The 18057-nt window shown below is 31.3% G+C and overlaps 1 protein-coding gene and 2 long non-coding RNA genes across 3 annotated transcripts in view; 2 read left to right on the top strand and 1 right to left on the bottom strand.

Annotated features, from left to right (window-relative positions):
* Positions 1–18057, top strand: part of LOC136975143 (repetitive organellar protein-like) — a 41940-nt gene that overhangs the window by 4849 nt on the left and 19034 nt on the right. Inside the window, exons 2-3 of the mRNA XM_067270168.1 lie at positions 15449–15600; positions 16076–16387. Of these exons, the coding sequence (XP_067126269.1) occupies positions 15449–15600; positions 16076–16387 (464 nt within the window). The remainder of the gene's footprint in view (positions 1–15448; positions 15601–16075; positions 16388–18057) is intronic.
* On the bottom strand, positions 1993–10821 carry LOC136975140 (uncharacterized). Its single transcript, XR_010880750.1, has 3 exons — positions 10736–10821; positions 2320–2465; positions 1993–2153 (listed from the first exon to the last, which is right to left on the bottom strand). It is a non-coding gene; the product is annotated as an uncharacterized lncRNA (long non-coding RNA).
* Positions 10388–10936, top strand: LOC136975139 (uncharacterized). The gene is made up of 2 exons (XR_010880749.1): positions 10388–10740; positions 10815–10936. It is a non-coding gene; the product is annotated as an uncharacterized lncRNA (long non-coding RNA).

Below are 18057 nucleotides of genomic sequence, written 5' to 3'. Positions count from 1 at the left end.
TTGTTCCTTCCCATACTCTTTCCCAAATAATAAAAACTGCAGGTAATTCATAAGAACTTTTTTCCCCTATTAAATAAAAAGGAACACTCCTACACAGCAGCATTACTACCATAACCATATTCTTATTACAGTTTTACTGTATTTGTCTAATGAATTTTTCTAGCCACCCTCTGCTAGCTCTGAACACTGTTTTGTTTATCACTTTTATCTAACTGGGTAAAGATTTCTCTTGCTTTGATCATCATCCATCTGGGGAGACTGTTATTTTTCTCTCACTGCTCACAAATCCACTGTAGAACTTTCTTCAAATTCTTCGTTGATCGATCTTGTTCCCTTCTCCTGACAACTTCTTTGCTTCACTTTTTTTTCTTGATAACCTTAAGAGTGTTGTGCTTGCTCTCAACTTGCAACTTGCAAATTTACTTTGGATACACTATGAATTTTTATGCTGCTGCGTCTCCAGAATGTTCTTTTGCATACACAACTGCATTCTGTTTGAAGGCAATGCTATAAAATCTCTTGATTGTTATTTTGATCAATGTGATGTGTAAAATGAAGAGTTTGATGCAGAAAATACAAGATGTGCCCATTCATGTATTATTTACTGTATACTTCGGTTGCATTCCATATTGTTATAAGATTAAAACCTGAATAACAACTCTCTACTAGGGACCCAAAAGATATAATTTTATAAGTAGGAAATCACAACATAATCATATGTCCCAAAACTTAGAAAATACACAACTGCAGAAGTAGTAGTCGTTTGGGTAGCACGAATCACAAAATTCCCATAGGATAACATGTATGGGTAGCACGAATCACAAAAATTTTAAATCCCGTAGGATAACATGTATGGGTAGCACGAATCACAAAACTTTCTCGTACGATAACATGTATGGGTAGCACGAATCACAAAATTTTCTCGTACGATAACATGTATGAGTGGCACGAATCACAAAATTAGTTGATAATAATTTTTAGATCGCGAAATTTTTGACTTACCTTCTCGAGTAAATAACACACACGATTTAAGTGTGTTAGAAATTATTTTACTTTGCCGAGTAAATAATTTTTAGATTCGACGCGAAATTTTTGACTTACCTTCTCGAGTAAATAACACACAGATTTAATGTGTTAGAAATTATTTTACTTTGTCGAGTAAATAATTTTTAGATCGCGAAATTTTTGACTTACCTTGTTGAGTAAATAAATTTAAGTGTTAGAAATTATTTTACTTTGTCGAGTAAATAATTTTTAGATCGCGAAATTTTTCAGATTGACTTACCTTGTTGAGTAAATAAATTTAAGTGTTAGAAATTATTTTACTTTGTTGAGTAAATAATTTTTCAGATTGACTTACCTTGTTGAGTAAATAAATTTAAGTGTTAGAAATTATTTTACTTTGTCGAGTAAATAATTTTTCAGATTGACTTACCTTGTTGAGTAAATAAATTTAAGTGTTAGAAATTATTTTACTTTGTCGAGTAAATAATTTTTAGATCGCGAAATTTTTCAGATTGACTTACCTTGTTGAGTAAATAAATTTAAGTGTTAGAAATTATTTTACTTTGTCGAGTAAATAATTTTTAGATTGACGCGAAATTTTTCAGATTGACTTACCTTGTTGAGTAAATAAATTTAAGTGTTAGAAATTATTTTACTTTGTCGAGTAAATAATTTTTAGATCGCGAAATTTTTGACTTATGTATAATACACACCGTTTTAAGTCGATATTAATTTAAGTGTTAGAAATTATTTTACTTTGTCGAGTAAATAATTTTTAGATCGCGAAATTTTTGACTTAGTAAATAACACACGCGTTTATAAGTTCGATATTAATTTAAGTGTTAGAAATTATTTTACTTTGTCGAGTAAATAATTTTTAGATCGCGAAATTTTCAGAGTAAGTTGGTTGACCTACTTTTGATATAATGTACGGATCACAAAATTGTTAAGTAAATAAATTTTCACCTTTTATAAATAATTTTTTATTTATCAAGTAAGTTGGTAGAATTTATTTTATCTAGTCAACTTGCTAAGTGGAGCGCTAAACAAATTGACTAGGTAAAATAAATTTGTATTACAAAGAAATTTAAATCGCCTCGTCCCAGCGAAGACGTCTTCGTTCCACTCGATTGAGGATGGTTTCTTATCTACAAATAAATATTATTTGAGTACATATAGTAATTGCATACAAAACAATATTCGGATTCGTTTTGTGGCTCATCTGTAAGTTTTCTAAATAAATATATTATTTTAAAATAAGCACCCATCTGTAAGTTTTATCTAGAAAACATCTTTGTAAATTATTTTACTCACCATTAGCAGGCATGATTTTTTCTCGGAGAATACATTTAAAGAGCTAAACAGGAGAATAAAAATATTTTAAACAATGGTTGTCACCGGTTTTAACTAAATAAATAAAAGTTAATTTACACAATGCTTCAAAATTATTGGTTTGAAGCCTGCCTGCGTCCCAGAGAACCTCCGGTTTCATAATGTATTACAAATACCTTTTGACATACTTACTATAAAATGTGATTGGTTGATTGTCGACATATATAAATTTTTAACATACGTTAGAATTTATTTTAATGCCAGGATCGAACATGGAAGCATACGGCTTTATTTTTACCTACGACAGCGACAGAAATTATTCTGTTTCTCCTCGGTTGTACAAGTCTCTGGACGCCTGTATAGCTGCGGTAAATAATTTTTCACTCGATATTCCCGATAATTTTCCCGTTGTTTTGCGTTATTTTAAAGTTAACGGAGATATATGGAAGGAAGATGGAAAGTTCGGTTTTGTAATTGTTGATGAAGACGGAAGAATTAACGACGTTAGTAATAAATTATATTATTCGTTCGAAGATTGTTCGGATGTTATGAGAGAAGTTTACGTTGAAAAGAATAAAAAGAATATATTAATATTTAGAGAGATAAATTGCGGATTGAAACATTATAAATTTGCTAAAGTCAGTAAAATCGATTGACATGTATTTTAAGCACCCGAGTAACTGCATAATCGCCGGACCGTCGCAATGTGGAAAGACTACGTTAGTAAGAAAAATTATTCGTTGTAAAATTTATGAAAAACAGTTAAAGAAAGTTTTATGGTGTTATTCTGTATACTTACCGTTTTTTCGAGATGAAAAAGGTATTACATTTATGTACGGCCTACCTGAATCTGTGCAAGGATGGGATTTAGTAGTAATCGATGATTTGATGCACGAACTCAGTTCAAAAACTGCGTTTCTGTTCACAACAGAGTCTCACCATTATAATGTAAGCGTGATCCTGATAATGCAAAATCTGTTTCCGAAAAATAGAATTATGAGAGATATTACTTTAAATACGCATTATTTGATTTTGTTTAAAAATAATCGAGACGAAAGTCAAGTAAGCTGTTTGGGACGTCAAGCTTTCGCAGGAAAATGTAATTTTTTTATGGACGCATATAAAAAAGCGACAGAAAAGGATTTTGGTTATTTGCTGCTGGATTTTCATCCTAAAACAGACAAGAAACTTTCGGTGCGGGATTCGTGTTTTCCGGACGAACAAGGTATTTATTGGGTATACTTACCGATAAAATGAAGAACGTAAAGAAAAATTATCACATGTTGGCGCATTTAGCCAAAACTACTCCCTCTCAACGAAGAGCGATATTGAAAGAGGCTACTTCCGACCAAGTTAAAGTTTTGTGCGAAATATGCGATAATTTTCTGAGAGGAAATATACCTGCTGACGTTCATAAATTACGAAAATATAAAAAAGTAATCAGGAAATTAAGTGAAAAACGTGTTCCTTTAAATATCAAGAAAAAAATTTTGATTAATCAATCGGGTGGATTCCTTCCTCTTCTACTGGCGCCGTTATTGTCTATGGCAGGAGGATTAATCGGTAAAGTAATAGGAAAAAGAATCTAATGGCGAAGCAAATGGCTCTGGTCCCTCCCGAGTTGCTGGCAGGATATCAAATTAAACCCGAAATAAGAATTGGAAGTAATATCGAAGAATTACTCGAGAGTACCGATTTATCCGACGATAGTAAAGTTAAATTATTAAGTCAGTTGATTTCGAGATATCAGAGAACCGTCCATAAGCCGAAGGAGCCTGTCAGAGTATCCGTTGTGCCCGATGAAAAACCGCCGGAGCTACCCGAAGAAAAACCACCTACCTCCGATAACGGTGAGGATGCGTTTATTAAACAAATAACTATATCTGTACCCCAGCTATATCAAAAATACATTCCTCATTTAATCGATAAACTGAGACAAAACGACTACGGATGGAATACAAAAGGTGAATTAACAGTTAGCGGCACTCCAGTACCACGAAGCCACATAATTGATCTGTTATCTCATTTGTTTCGCAATCGAAAAACATCTATTGCGCCTATCGGTTTTAACGTGTTTTGGGAAGCTGTAAGAAAACTAAATTTTCCTAGAGAGTGGATAGGAAATAAAAGTTTGTCGACTCTACCCGAAATCGGCGAAAAGCCGCGATATCAACCGATACAAGTCGAAAGTCCCGAAGAAATTTTTTCTACAATTTCTCCGAGAGTATTTTACCAGTGGAAAAAGTCGTCGAAAAAGAGGAAGAAGAGTCCGGAATGGAGAAACTACTGAGACGGTTATATTATAACCCCAAATCTTCGGCATCGTTTGGAGGAGTGAGTAAACTAGTTAAAGCTTCTAAATTTCCGAGATCTACTGTCGAAAAATGGCTGTCTTCTCAACCTGTTTATTCGTTGCATAAACCTGTAAGGGTTAAATATTCGCGAAGAAAAACTAAAGCTTTTTATCCTAACGACCTATGGCAAGCCGATTTAATTGTGTTAAAGCAATTTTCTAGATATAATAACGGTATAAAATATTTATTAACAGTAATTGATGTATTTAGTAAATATTGTTACGTTGTGCCAATAAAGGATAAAAAACCTAAGTCTGTTGCCGAAGCGTTTCAAATTATTTTTAAACGCAATGTTCCTAAAAATATGCAAACCGATAAGGGAACCGAATTTTATAATAGATTAGTAAAAAATTTGTTTAAAAAATATAAAATTAATCACTATTCGACCCATTCGGATACTAAGGCTTCGGTGGTCGAGAGATTAAATAAAACTTTACGAAATAAAATATATAGATTAATTACTTATCGTAATTCTTATCAATATATCGATAAATTAAACGATATTGTAAAAGGATATAATAATAGTTTTCATAGAAGTATCGGGATGGCTCCATCTGAAGTTAGTCTTTTGCATTACGGTTCGATTTTTGATAGGCTGTACGGTATAAAAAGGAAAAGTAAATTTAAATTTAATATTGGTGATTTAGTTCGAATTTCGAAAATACGTAAAACATTTAGTCGCGGATATCTGCCGGGCTGGACGAAGGAAATATTTGTTATTCACGACCGATTTCTATCACATCCTCCGACTTACGTATTAAAAGATGCGAATAACGAGATTCTAGAAGGAAGGTTTTATACCGAAGAATTACAAAAGGTAACAAAATGATGCAATCAGATTTTTTCGTGACGCTGATAAGTAATGCAAGTATGGACCTGTTTCCGGGGAATACGCAGTCGCATTTCACGGTGAAAATGAGTCCTCCTATTAATTTACACGGAAATTGGACCGTCGGTCTTGCCGAAGCTATTATTCCGAGAAACTGGTTTAATATATCTAATCATAATAATCAGTATATTGTGACGATCGAAGAAAGCGTGAAAGAAGAAGACGAGCCTTTGCCGGATAAATCATATTTGATTCCATTAATTTCTATTAAAGGCGATAAAACTGAATTGTTTGATATAATAAATTCGAACATAGTTAGTCTAACAAATTCTAATTTGGCAGAATTTATTTTCGATAAAAATAATCAAACTGTGGATATAAATATAAAAGACGAGCACGAGTTATTTATCACCGTAAAGGATTCGTCGAAATTACTTTATATGCTAAACTTACCTAACGAAGATACTGTATTAAGGGGTAATTCGACTCATAATTTTCGACTGTCGACTCAGGACTACTCTAACGAATATTTTAATTTAGTGGAGAAAAATAGAAAGAGAGAAGTAATTAAGAAAGTTTATAAAGACGAAAAAATCTTTATTCCTATCGGATTATACTCGTCTCCCGAAAAATTTCTTAGCATTTTTAAGTATATAAAACTGGCATTGCTGCCTAATAATAAAATTATTTTAAAAGTTCCGTGGAATATTTCTGTAGAATTTGGAGATGAATTGAAAGATTTTCTCGGATTTACGGCTACAAAATTTCCACCCGGCGAATATATAAGTCGCTATCCCATCGAAATGTCGGCAGGAATTTCGGAAATTTTTATTTACTCGAATATTATTTCTTCTCATCACGTAGGAGATATAACAGCGCCGTTATTAAGAGTTATACCCGTTATGGGCACGAAAGAAGATCAGATAGTCAAAGTTTATTCCAAACCTTTGTATTTTCCTATTAGGAAAAATTTTATCGAAACAATCGAAATCGAACTGAGATCTGCGAGCGGAAAAGAGATAGTCTTTTTCGGAGGAAAAACAATATTAATTTTATCTTTTAAACAGTTATAAATACCTGTTAGTTTAATATCTAGCATTAGTTTGTCTTTAAGAAGTGCAAAATGAAGCTCGATCCAAAAGCTTGTATAAATTACTACTGTAATCAAGCAGGAGGTACGTTATGGACTCCCGATTTATATTTGAGGCAACATTTGACGGGACGAGGTTATTTTGCGGGGCCTCAAATTCAGCGAGGGTATGGATTCTTCGCCGATCTTTTTAGAAAATCAGTACCGATTCTGGGCCGAATCGGATCGTATCTGGGGCGCAAAGCATTAAATTTTGCGTCGGGTGTTGGATCGGACGTAATTGCGGGGAAATCATTTAAAGAATCGGCAAAATCGCATCTAAAGGATATTGGCTCTGAAATTAAAGATGATGTAGTTAAAAAAGTGCAAGGCGGATCGGGTATAAAACGAAAGCGACCGAAGAGACTGAAGCAGACGCAGAATAAAAGACGGAAAGTACACGATATATTTTCGGAATAAGAAAAATGGACCCGAATTCCTGCCCCTGCACCAAAAGCGAGCTCGACTTATTTAGCACCGTTTCGACGCAACTGGCCATCGACAATACTACAGAAGTTATTGTTCATCCCGTAGCAACAATATCGGATAGCCGTGCCCCGATAGAATTTTACATATCCGGTTCTGGCGAAAATTATATCGACTTGCATTCGATTTATCTCCACGTTCAAGCAAAAATTATTAAAAACGACGGAACGGACGTTTCTGCCGAAGAAAAGGTCGCACCTGTTAATTATTTTTTAAATAGTTTATTTTCTCAATGCAGCGTGTTTTTAAATGATAAACAAATAATTTCGCAGACTAATTACTGCTACCGATCTATTTTAGAAGCATTATTATTTTATTCAAAAGATGCGCAGGAAACTTTTTTAACGAGCGCATTATTTTATAAAGATACTGCGCAATATATGGACTCGTTAGACGATAATAATGAAGGATTGGCTAAAAGATTTAATATTGCTAAACAAAGTAAATTAATAGATTTAATCGGAAGGCTTCATATCGATTTGTCTAATCAACCTAAATTGTTAATTAATAACGTTGATTTAAGAATTAAATTAGAAAGATCTAAAGACGATTTTGCTCTAATGTCTACCAGCAATAATTATAAAATAATTATAAAAAACGCGTCTCTAAAAATTAATAAAGTAGACGTTAGTTCGTCTGTTCAAATTGGAATAGAAAAAGCGCTGCAAACAGGCATCATAAAAATGCCGTTTCGAAGAACGGATGTAAAAGTTTTTACCCTAAGTAGCGGAATACAATCTACTAATATCTCAAACGCCGTAATCGGCCAGCTGCCTTACAGAATGACTATCGGACTAGTTTCTAATACCGCATTTAATGGAAATGTAAAATATAATCCTTTCAATTTTAAAAATTACAATTTAAATTATATATGTTTATTAAAAGACAACCAAATGTTTCCGCCTCAACCATATTCTCCGAATTATGGAGGCAACGCCTATGGAAGGAATTTTATATCATTATTTGAAGATATAGGATGTATTAATCACCATAAATATACTAACATATCTTACAAAGAGTATAAAGACGGATATACTCTCTACAGTTTCGACTTAACACAGGATCGAGCCGCCTCCGAATCACATAAGAGTATAAATCAAATAGGAAACATCTCAATCGAATTTAAGTTCGCAACGGCATTACTAGAAACTGTAAACGTTATTTGTTTACTCGAATACAATAATACTCTAGAAATCGATGCTTCGAGGACTGTTTTTGTCGATTACTAATGAACACCGTCACGCTGTGGAGGCTCGCATCCAGCGATCCGAAAATAAGAGAAACTTTTGGAGGAGTTTTTGCATCGGATGATTTACCTGTTTGCATCGCTAAGTATAAATCGTATATAATTAACTTAGACGAAAGAAATAAACCCGGAACTCACTGGATATCGGTATTCTTTGACGGAAAAATCTGTTTTTACTACGATAGTTATGGGATTAAGCCATCGAAACAGAATATAATAAATTTTATAACACGCAATTCTAAAACTTGTTGCTGGAATAATAACGTTCATCAGAGTTTATATTCGACGAATTGCGGCTATTTTTGTTTGTATTTTCTATATAAAATGAATAGAAACCAATGTTTAAACGAATTAAGTGAAACGGATAAAGTCTATAACGACGAATTTGTACAAAACTTTGTTAAACACCGTTTGTATTTAGCGCGCCCACTTACTGTAACGTATAACCAATGCTGTAATTCAATGAAAAATAATAAAAGCATTTAAAGTGTAAAAATTGTTTTGGCTCTCTTTTTACCGACACTCTGTTTTCTAAATTACATACTATTTAATAATAAATTCTTACCGACAACATGTTTTCTTGGTTGCTGTATTGCAGTAGACGGCTTGAGTATATATAGCAAGCCGGGAGACGGAACCAGTTTATACCGGCTAGAACTAGGAAGTCCGCAGCTCTCAACCTAGACGGAGCCCCTCGCCTGGAAAACCCTAAACTGTGTCGGCAAATTAATTTCGTAAAACTTTTGTCCTGAAAAACTAATTTCGTAAACTCTTTAACAATTTTCGATCCCGACGGAGCCTCATCGAGGAAAAATCTAACAGAGTTGTGTCACCAAACTTTAACCCTCTTAGTTAAGAGATGAATTTATAATGTAAATTTGAAAGAAATTTTTTCTTACAAATATATATAAATTACTTACGTAATATCATTCTCTTCTACACACAAAAATGATCGTTAGCTAAAACATTTTCTGTAATAAACGCTCTATATGTTTTCGTCTAAATATTCTTATATAATTTAAACTCCTTACCATTATTATTGTATTATGCATGCTTAGATCTAAGTCAAATTTTCGACTCCCGATCTTCAGAAATTTTAGGTTTTGGCAGTCTGTTTCGCATTAAATTCATTTTCTATTTAATAAATTCTTAGCTGTGTTGTATTGCAGTAGACGGTTAGAACTAGGAAGTCCGCAGTTCTCAACCCGAGCTGAGCCCCTCTCGCCCGGAAAACCCTTTAACAATTTTCGATCCCGGCGGAGCCTCATCGGGAAAAAATCTAACTGGGTTGTGTCAACAAACTTTAAGCCTCTTAGTTAAAATAGAATTAAGAGATAAATTTAATTTGGAAGAAATGTTTGTCTAGTGATCATCATAAATTACTCGCGTAATATCATTCTCTTCCACGCACAATATTTTCAACTATCCTTTGAAAGCTCGCTTTCTAATAATACATATCGCCTTTTTTTAAAAACATTAGACATTTTCCCTGCAAATACTCGTTCATGGCATCAAAGCCTTTCTTATTTGGAGGGTAATTTCCTTTCATTTTTGTAGCAGTTGCGAAGACCTTATTAACAAAAATAAATATCTGACATACCAGAATTTAGCCCGTGAGAAACATAGATCTTGTTTACGGAAATAACTTTAGCGTGTTCGAGAATGATAAATTGTACAAGGAAGAATATTTAATATACAACGCAATAAAAAATTAACCTAAAGGAAAATAAAATGAGTATAAATAATTGCGCAAACCAAGGAGTTTCACAGCTCCGAATTTCATCTTGACAATGGTAAGCTCAACAGTCATCTTGATAATGGTAAGCGTTTTATTATTTTTATTAAAAATAATTTTAAATAAAATGTTTAGAATAGAGACACAGTTGATCGAAACTGCGTGGAGCAGGCTATAAAAAGAGTTGAAAAATCTCAATATTCCGAAATAATAGTCCTTCCGCGGGGGAAAAAAAATAGCGGGTGACTTGTGGAGAGAAGTATATAATTCGAATTTTATAACTACGACAATTACAGCAGGAAAGACGGTTAGATAATTTATTTCTATACACACAACGCGATAAAATATTTATATTAATTTAAACAATAAGATCATTTATATACAGAATGAAGACAAGAGGGTGAAGAGAGACATGCTGAAATTAGTAAAAAAAACTATAAAAAGTGCCGATGCCGAGCGAACAGGCGGCTATGCGGAATGGTGGGCCGAGGAGGAGATAGTGCCTCCTCGGTGGCCAGGAGATACCGGGGATACGCCAGATCCCTGGGATCACCCGGACGCGGCCCGGTTGTGGCCGAGAACTTTTCGAGCATCGGCTTCAAACCAATAATTTTGAAGCATTGTGTAAATTAACTTTTATTTATTTAGTTAAAACCGCTGACAACCATTGTTTAAAATATTTTTATTCTCCTGTTTAGCTCTTTAAATGTATTCTCCGAGAAAAAATCGTGCCCGCTAATGGTGAGTAAAATAATTTACAAAGATGTTTTCTAGATAAAACTTACAGATGGGTGCTTATTTTAAAATAATATATTTATTTAGAAAACTTACAGATGAGCCACAAAACGAATCCGAATATTGTTTTGTATGCAATTACTATATGTACTCAAATAATATTTATTTGTAGATAAGAAACCATCCTCAATCGAGTGGAACGAAGACGTCTTCGCTGGGACGAGGCGATTTAAATTTCTTTGTAATACAAATTTATTTTACCTAGTCAATTTGTTTAGCGCTCCACTTAGCAAGTTGACTAGATAAAATAAATTCTACCATACTTGATAAATAAAAATTATTTATAAAAGGTGAAAATTTATTTACTTAACAATTTTGTGATCTGTACATTATATCAAAAGTAAGTCAACCAACTTACTCTGAAAATTTCGCGATCTAAAAATTATTTACTCGACAAAGTAAAATAATTTCTAACACTTAAATTAATATCGAACTTATAAACGCGTGTGTTATTTACTCGAGAAGGTAAGTCAAAAATTTCGCGATCTAAAAATTATTTACTCGACAAAGTAAAATAATTTCTAACACTTAAATTAATATCGAACTTATAAACGCGTGTGTTATTTACTCGAGAAGGTAAGTCAAAAATTTCGCGATCTAAAAATTATTTACTCGACAAAGTAAAATAATTTCTAACACTTAAATTAATATCGAACTTATAAACGCGTGTGTTATTTACTCGAGAAGGTAAGTCAAAAATTTCGCGATCTAAAAATTATTATCAACTAATTTTGTGATTCGTGCCACTCATACATGTTATCGTACGAGAAAATTTTGTGATTCGTGCTACCCATACATGTTATCGTACGAGAAAGTTTTGTGATTCGTGCTACCCATACATGTTATCCTACGGGATTTAAAATTTTTGTGATTCGTGCTACCCATACATGTTATCCTATGGGAATTTTGTGATTCGTGCTACCCAAACGACTACTACTTGCAGATAACACCTCTACATTATTTTCAATATTTTAAAAATCTTAGAAGATATATCATTCCACAAGTGGATATTTCAATATAGAACATTAACATTTAGAATCTTTTGACAGACTTGAAGCATGCTTATTAAAGAAGTCAAAAACATTGTCAGAAAAAAATGAGACTATAAATTGTACTCAAAGATGTTATTTATTTATTTATTTTTTAAAGTGTTTAAACATTTTTTCCACTTAGATTCTATTAAAGGAATTTTGCATTTTTGGATGTCAAAAAGTCCATTAATTAATTATTATCCATGGTAAAAATAGTCACTTGTGGAATTGACCATGACTTTACTTTTATTCTCTTGATTAACCTAAAATATAACATTTTAAAAACAAAATGAAATAACTTGACTCTATGAGCTTTGTTTCCTTTAATGAGGCACTTCTATATTATATATTGTTATTTTGTTATTAATTCATCAGCACATTACATGAAGTTTATAATTGTATTTGTTATTCTATCATAACATCACCTGCCTAAAGAGTTCTTTTTAAAAGTTTTTATGTTAATTTATGTTCAGTGTTCGGTGGTGAATTATACATTAGGTTTATTCTGTTATTCATATGATTTAATTCAAATTTTCCAAACTATATAATAGTAATTATAAATTCATTCTAAATTATTGTTTTATTTTGTGTGCTAGTATGCAATAATTTTGGGGGAAATGTTTGGTTCTGAGTATCTTCAGGATCAAAAATTTTTGCACTTGTGCTATTTATTTGATAATCTAATTACATTTTTAAGGTTTCATAGATAATAGATGATAAATAATTTTATGAATTGATGATAAAAGTGCAACATATATGTAAATTTATTTTCATGTAATTTTAATTCTTAAAAGTGAATACTGAAGAGAATGCATCTGTTATTGACAAGACTATGTCTTGTTTATAAAATCGAACTGCCTGCTGTGTTACCAGCTTAGAGGCATGAAAGCGTACATGTCAGGAGTTGAAATTTGGCACAGAGTATTAGATGCCCAAATCATGCGCGCATAAAATAAACCAGACTTGTAGGTAGTCAAGGGACTGAAAACCGAGTCAAAAATAAAATATGAAATAGCGACACTCTCTACAAACAGGCAGTAGTGCGAAATTTGCGCATGTGTTGCTCGTTGGGAAGTTGGAAATATAAATATTGTGAAATCGAATTTTGACAAACACGTGCATTGGGAAGTTTGAAAAGCAAATGTTGCTAAATGGAATTTTGACAAATGAATCTTTGAAAAAAACCCATTTACCTGTCCCGTGTTATTCCCCACATATCTCTGGTCACCACGTATTAACCTTGACCAAAGATATCTTGTTTCATCGTCAGAACGTTTTTGAAACTAGATGGCGCATTGTTATAATTTTATATTAAAACTAACTTCCAAAATATAACTTTTTTTTCTTTTTACATTTATTAATATATATATATATATTGTTTGTGCAAACTAATAAAATAATTTTGGACGGTACGATAGCCATGATTATTTTTTTTTAAACGGGAAATTTTCATTAAGCATCGGCAAAAATTCAACCCGGAGTGACATGCAACGGAGAGAAATTTCAAAATTGGATAGGTTAATTTCACCGAAAAAGCAACGTGGATGATCTCATGGCTGAGGCCAGCAAAGTTTCAAAGATCACGCTCAAAACCAGTGATACCAAAGGAGATTGGAGAATGAGAACGAGACCCGCTGTGAGTATCGAAGTGATCCCGCTTAGCAGTAGAGAGGTTGCGGCTGACATTTTCAGCTCAAAATGTGAATGTCGGACATCGCACGCCATTATCTGGCAATTTTAGAAGGTTGATAATGGTGTTTGCTGCGTTTTACTCGCCATGCTAGCATGGCAAGTAAAAGTTTGGCCTAAACTTCTTCATTTTTTTGTGTTTGGGGTTAAAATTATGACATATTTTATTAAAATAATGATTATTTAAGCATTTATGAATAATAATGTAAAGAAACAAACGATTTTAATCCAGAAATTATTTAATTATTAAATTTTTTTGCAAGTGATGTGAAGGTCCTATAGAATTCACATATATTTGTGTTCATAATAGCTTATCATAATTCTGTAGGAGTAGGATTGTTCTTTCACAGCATCTTTTACCATCAACAGCATAATAGGTTTGTAAATTTTCTAAAAATAATTTTCAGAGCTGCTTTCGGATTTACATAAGCCACTACTTCCCTCAACAAAAGTATGAGGTAGTCCTATCGTCCAATCGTACGGTAGGAGAGACAAACTAATTAAAAATAATTATTTAGATGTTTTTAAACATCCTGTAAATACTTTAAAATAGTTTCATTTGTTTATTTACCTTTACTAGTAACATTTGTCATTGTTAAACGTGTGGCACAACATGTTTTACTTGCAGTTCAGACATTAAACGTGTACTTCTGCTTGCCATACAACTTTAACGTTTGAACTTCAGCTAAAACCTCTCTACTGAGTCTCCAAGACATAGTCTTGTCCAAAATTTGGCTTTGCTGTTTTACTTGTTTTTTTCCTCACAAGTATTAATATTTCAAAACAATGAAAACACACACATGCAATATTCTTAGAGTAGAAAAAATGGCAGTCTTGTTTGTTTAAAAAACAAAATATCATATTTATTCTAATATACGACGTGCTGTTTATAACTTTTTCATCTTGTAGCTGTGCTGTTTATTAGAATAAATACAATATATTCATTTGAGAAAGAAAAGTGAAAATTTCAAAAAAATTTAGGAATATTTTCAACATTGTAGATAAATATTAAAGTAATGTTTATACAAATTTCTGAGAGAATAGCTCAGTTCTTACAACTGTTGTTTGTTAAATTGTAACAAGCATAATAAACTTAACACAAGAATACTAATTCATTAAAGAAATCAAATTCAATCTTTTAAAGTAAATAACTTACTAGCAAATTATATCAAATGGTCCAGAAAAAATTCTTTATTCATTTTAAATGTTTTTTAGAACCATTACATTTCACATTCAGACAAGTGATATAATTTGCTACTGGGTTATTTGCTTTACAATATTAAATGGACCTGTGTTCTAATTCAATCAGTGAATTAATATTTTCATGGTTTTGTTATTTAATTTTAATTGAACACTTTAATGAAGTTTAGATAAAACTACTTTTTTAATACATAAATTTCTGTGCAATATGCAATAATCTTGTGATCTATCATCTTGCTGTATGCTTGCTATACCATATAAAAGTTATATTCAAAAAAGTGTATTTAGAATTAAAATTTAAAAATTATGCTATTTATTTAGGATTGAATTCTCTGATTAATTATTTAACATTTTCAATATCAGAAAGCCTTGAAAATATTAAATTGAATTAGAACTTCTTCACTGAATTATATTTTTGTGTCAAGTTCTTTTATAACCAAGAAGTCACAAATATGGATTTATTTCAACTTAGGTATAATAATTAATTAATATTATTTATATAGGTTTTAAAAATATAAATATTTATTATATATGTATAATCATCATTATTAATTAAGATAGGTAAATTAATTTTTATGATAATTTTCATAATGTATTCATTTTTTCATGATTTTCAGATAAAATTTATGTTAGAATCTTGCCAAAGCCTTCTGGTGAAACAGGAGATAAAACTGATAATATAAAATTAATTTCTTCTCCCGAAATCATTCCTCCTATTCCTATAAGTCAGATAAAACGAGAAGTAGAAGAAGTAATTCTTCCAAGTAATGTAAGAACATTTTTAAAATTTATTATACTGTTAAAATTATCAATATAATGTATAATGTGAATATATATTAAATTTTATGTATATTTTTATTATACTTGTGTCTTTGAGCAGTATACTTCAGATTGGATAGTTAATAAGTATTAAAATGATGATAAAACTTTTTCAAAATTCTCAACAATCATATGTAAATCATATCATGTAATAATAAATCATATCAATCATGTAAATCAAATATGTAAATCATAAATATTTTAAAATTTTATTGTTACTTTTGCAAACTAAAAATTCATATTACTATAATAACACATTGAAATTAAAATTGACTAACTAAATTATTTTTCATTATTTATCATATATTTAAAATTATTTTTATTATTATTATTTTTTTGAATAATTAAAACATATTTTTGTGAATAATTTATTATATAAAATCTAATGAATGTTTTTTCTAAACATAGTAATTATTTATTTCAAGGATGAACATCTTATTTCAAATCAAGTTCCCCAAGATTCTTCGGCAGCTACTTCAGTTCAGACTACTACAGTTCCAAAAGTTTCTATAGTTACATCTATACAAAATTCCCAAATTCCCATAATTACATCAGTTAATAATAGACATGTACCCCATGTTTCTATGATATCATTTCAAAAAGTACCTGATATATCTCCTCAAGTTCCAATAATTACTTCAGTACAGTGTGAGCAATCTTCTCAACTTCCTATGATTACCTCAGTACAGAGTGGTGATATTGATGATTTGATCAACAATGACTATAAGATTAAAAAGGTAGATAGTAATTAATGATTCAAGTGTAATTTAATAGTTTTGATATTTTACTTCTGATATTGGTTAAAATGAAATTATAAGAATGGATTAATAAATAACCACCCAGTAAGAACCACATGAAGCAGAAAATTTGCATGTAAATATGCAGTGCACAAAAAGTACATCCATATATAAGGTAAATATCCATAACTTGAATCATTTGTTCATGTAACTGTGTTAGAAAATGGAAACATTTAAAGCTAAGCAATATGGCATAATCAGTTTCCTAGTTGCTGAAGCTTATGGGATCACTGCAGTTCATCAGCACTGTAAGGCTTATCCAGGTTAAGGTGTAGACCACAGGTTCCCAACCCCTTTTTTTTTTTTTTTTTTTTTTTTGATTAAGTTACTGCCCCTTTTCAAAAAAAAATAAAAATTACTCATTATTTCAGAAAATAACACACCAACTCCTGTTCTTGAAATCAATAATGTAACCCATAGTTTTTCAACTTTTTTGGGTCATAGGCCACTTTTTCAAACTGATTTGATGACACTCCTCTTAGGTGAAGTATACAATATTATACATTGAAAAGCAAGGAGAGATTTTAAAAATTACTTTATTAAGATATTAATCAATATTGGTGTATTGCTGAAAGTTTGATTAACAAATATATATTATTAAAAGAATTAATATATTATTATTAGTGAGAGGGCTGAGCTTGGTGTAATGATACTAATTTTTCGATATTTGGTACCATATTTGTCATCAGCAATCTAAATTGCCATGTTTCACTATTGATAATCTGTTTCTTTTCTTTGTTAGTAAATTGTTGATTATGCTAAATCTTCTTTTGGCTAAATATGATGGGAAGGCAAATAAAAAACTGGTGCAGCCCATAATACTGGAATTTGTCCTTGAAGCCAAAATTCTTGATATCCATTTTTTAATTTCAATTTTAACTCTTCATTTGTTTAAAATTCTATCAACTCCTCCTGTACTGATAATTCTGTTGTTTGTAGGTTTGAGAAAGGTACCCAATCTAGTACCCAATCTGGAATGATCATGTTAAGGACATCCTGAAATCTATTTGTATAATCTTTTGTGCTTCCAAATTCTGGAAATATATCAGAATGTCATTGTCATTTGTTTCCACAGAGGAAAGATTTGAAAACTGATAGAAATGTCTTTGACCCAGATTTTGTTTGTACACGGGAAGTTTTGACATGAACACAGAAATAGTTGCCTTTGCTTTGATCAAATTCAAATCATCTCCTTGCAGCTGGAGATTCGTTTCGATAAATTTATTATATAATAAATTTATATAAGCTATATCATCCTTAAATTTCAATAAATTCTCTCTTAACAAATAATCTTTGTTTTCGAAAAACATTCTAACCAAGTCAAAGAGGTCATAAAATCTTTTTAGACAGGTACCTTTGATAGCCAACAAACTTCTGTGTGCAATAGTAAATGATTGAAATCTTTTTCGTTTAATTACAAAGTTTTCGAAACAAATGTGAAATCAACTCACGGTATCATCCAACCATTGCCGGAGCAGCACTATTGGTAGCAATGGACATGATATTATCCAGAGGAATACCTTTTTCTTTAAAATAGTGTTCCAATATGTCAAATATAGATTTTCCTTTAATATCTATTTTTAATTTTTTTGCAAATAATAGTTCTTGAC

The sequence above is a fragment of the Centruroides vittatus genome, unplaced genomic scaffold (genome assembly GCF_030686945.1).
Source record: "Centruroides vittatus isolate TY-2023 unplaced genomic scaffold, ASM3068694v2 contig_364, whole genome shotgun sequence".
NCBI classification, from domain to species: Eukaryota; Metazoa; Arthropoda; class Arachnida; order Scorpiones; family Buthidae; genus Centruroides; species Centruroides vittatus.
The sequence above is the reverse complement of the archived record's forward strand: the minus strand, read 5'-3'. Positions and strand labels throughout refer to the sequence as shown.